We start from the raw sequence: 1669 nt of genomic DNA, 5'->3' as shown, positions 1-1669 counted from the left end.
CTGAAACTGTCCTACCAATTTGGTTTGAAACTGTCTTATTACTATTTGTTTCTCAATGAAATTATGGAAAAAAAAATAGAACCTCTAAGATTCAGGTTCTGATGGGAGGCCCTCAGGTCACTGGAGGTGCTGTCCTGAATGGGAACACATGTCTCCTGGGGTGAGTGCTGAGGGGAGTGGGCTGCTAGAATGCTGGTGCCTTACCGCCCAAGTAAGCTCTCTGGCTTCCTATTTTGTGACGTAATCAGTGCAACATGCACTCCATCTGTCATTGGGCCCTCACCAGAGGAACCACTGTGCCCCTTGCATTTTCAGACTCCCAAATTGTAAGTTAAATGCACTCCTTTCTTTATAAGATTGGCCTGCCTTGGGATGGGGAGACAGCTTAATGGCATAAGTGCCTGCCTGGCAAATACAAGGTCCTGAATTTAATCCCAGGTACCAAAAAAAAAAAAAAAAAAAAGAAAGATTGGCTTGCCTGAAGTATTTGGTTATAACAACTAAAGGCTGACTAACAGCTTCAACACAGCCAAAGATAAAACATGTACTTTCCTACACTGGCGTGGTCAGAGCCCTGGAGCACCTGCGCAATGGGGACTCATTCACAGCAACACAGTAAGGTCAGTGCTTTCCAAAGCAGTAGCCAAAGAAGAGTTCCACCCCTGATCTGTGGGTGGATAAAGGGAAAAAACCAAGACAAAACAACTGCGCTTGTGCAAAAGAGACATACGGCAACTTATTAATGGCAGCTGAGAATGATTTAGAGCTGGGCAAACACCCCCCAGTGTCAGGTATCAAGGCAACAGTATACAACGCACTGGGAAGAGCTCAGGTTTGCAAGTTGCTTCCAAGTGTCCCCTGCTACGTCTTCATAGGCTCTAAAACAATAAAAGGAATCAAGACAACCAGACACTGGCGCTAAAAGCTATCTTACCTCCTTTCTTGAACTGTTCATTTCCTTCTTCCTTTAGCCTTGTGCTCTCTTCTCTTCTTTTCTGGAACAGATAAGAGAAGTACACACATTTATACTTCAGCACTTCACTGCTTTGAAACTCACTGCATTGGGTACTCAAATTTCTTTTTTTCTTTTCGAGACAGGTTTTCACTATGTAGTTCAGGCTGGCCTTGACCTCGCTTATCTATCCCAGGCTAGCCTTGAACTCAAAGCGATCCCCCTGGCTTTGCCTCTCAAGTGCTGGGATTACAGGTGTGCAACGTATTTTGACACAAGAACTTGTCCTGGTACTCATCATCTGGAATCTGACATATAAGGTAGAACTTGTCAGTGCCCACCACCTAGTTCCTCACTAAAGTAATTTCTTTGGTACTTCTGTTGACCCTTGGTGCCTCCCAGACCAATTAATGGCAAGTCACTGTAATCTCTCACAACACTGTAAGTGAACAAACAGTAAGCATTCTTTACATGCAAGTCTATTTATCACAAGCAGCAAGTTTACTTTGGAGAACTGGGTCAATTTTACTTAATGCTTTGTGATGCAGAAAACATATGACCAGGGGCTGGCGAGATGGCTCAGTGGTCTAAAGCACCTACTTGGAACAAGCTTAGCAAAGCACAGGGACCGCGGTTCAATCCCCCAGCACCACACGCCAGCCAGCCCCGCCCCCTGGTGGGCTGAGCTGGCCACACACACACACACACACACACACA

The 1669-nt window shown here is 45.4% G+C and overlaps 1 protein-coding gene across 3 annotated transcripts in view; it reads right to left on the bottom strand.

The window, feature by feature from the left end:
- Ttc1 (tetratricopeptide repeat domain 1) overlaps nucleotides 1–1669 on the bottom strand; it is a 36183-nt gene that overhangs the window by 15666 nt on the left and 18848 nt on the right. For all 3 annotated transcript variants that reach the window (XM_023713216.1, XM_023713217.1, XM_023713218.1), the window contains exon 3: nucleotides 935–995. In XM_023713216.1, the coding sequence (XP_023568984.1) occupies nucleotides 935–995 (61 nt within the window). The remainder of the gene's footprint in view (nucleotides 1–934; nucleotides 996–1669) is intronic.

This window comes from Octodon degus, unplaced genomic scaffold (assembly GCF_000260255.1).
Source record: "Octodon degus isolate 3935 unplaced genomic scaffold, OctDeg1.0 scaffold00029, whole genome shotgun sequence".
NCBI lineage: Eukaryota > Metazoa > Chordata > Mammalia > Rodentia > Octodontidae > Octodon > Octodon degus.
The sequence above is the reverse complement of the archived record's forward strand: the minus strand, read 5'-3'. Positions and strand labels throughout refer to the sequence as shown.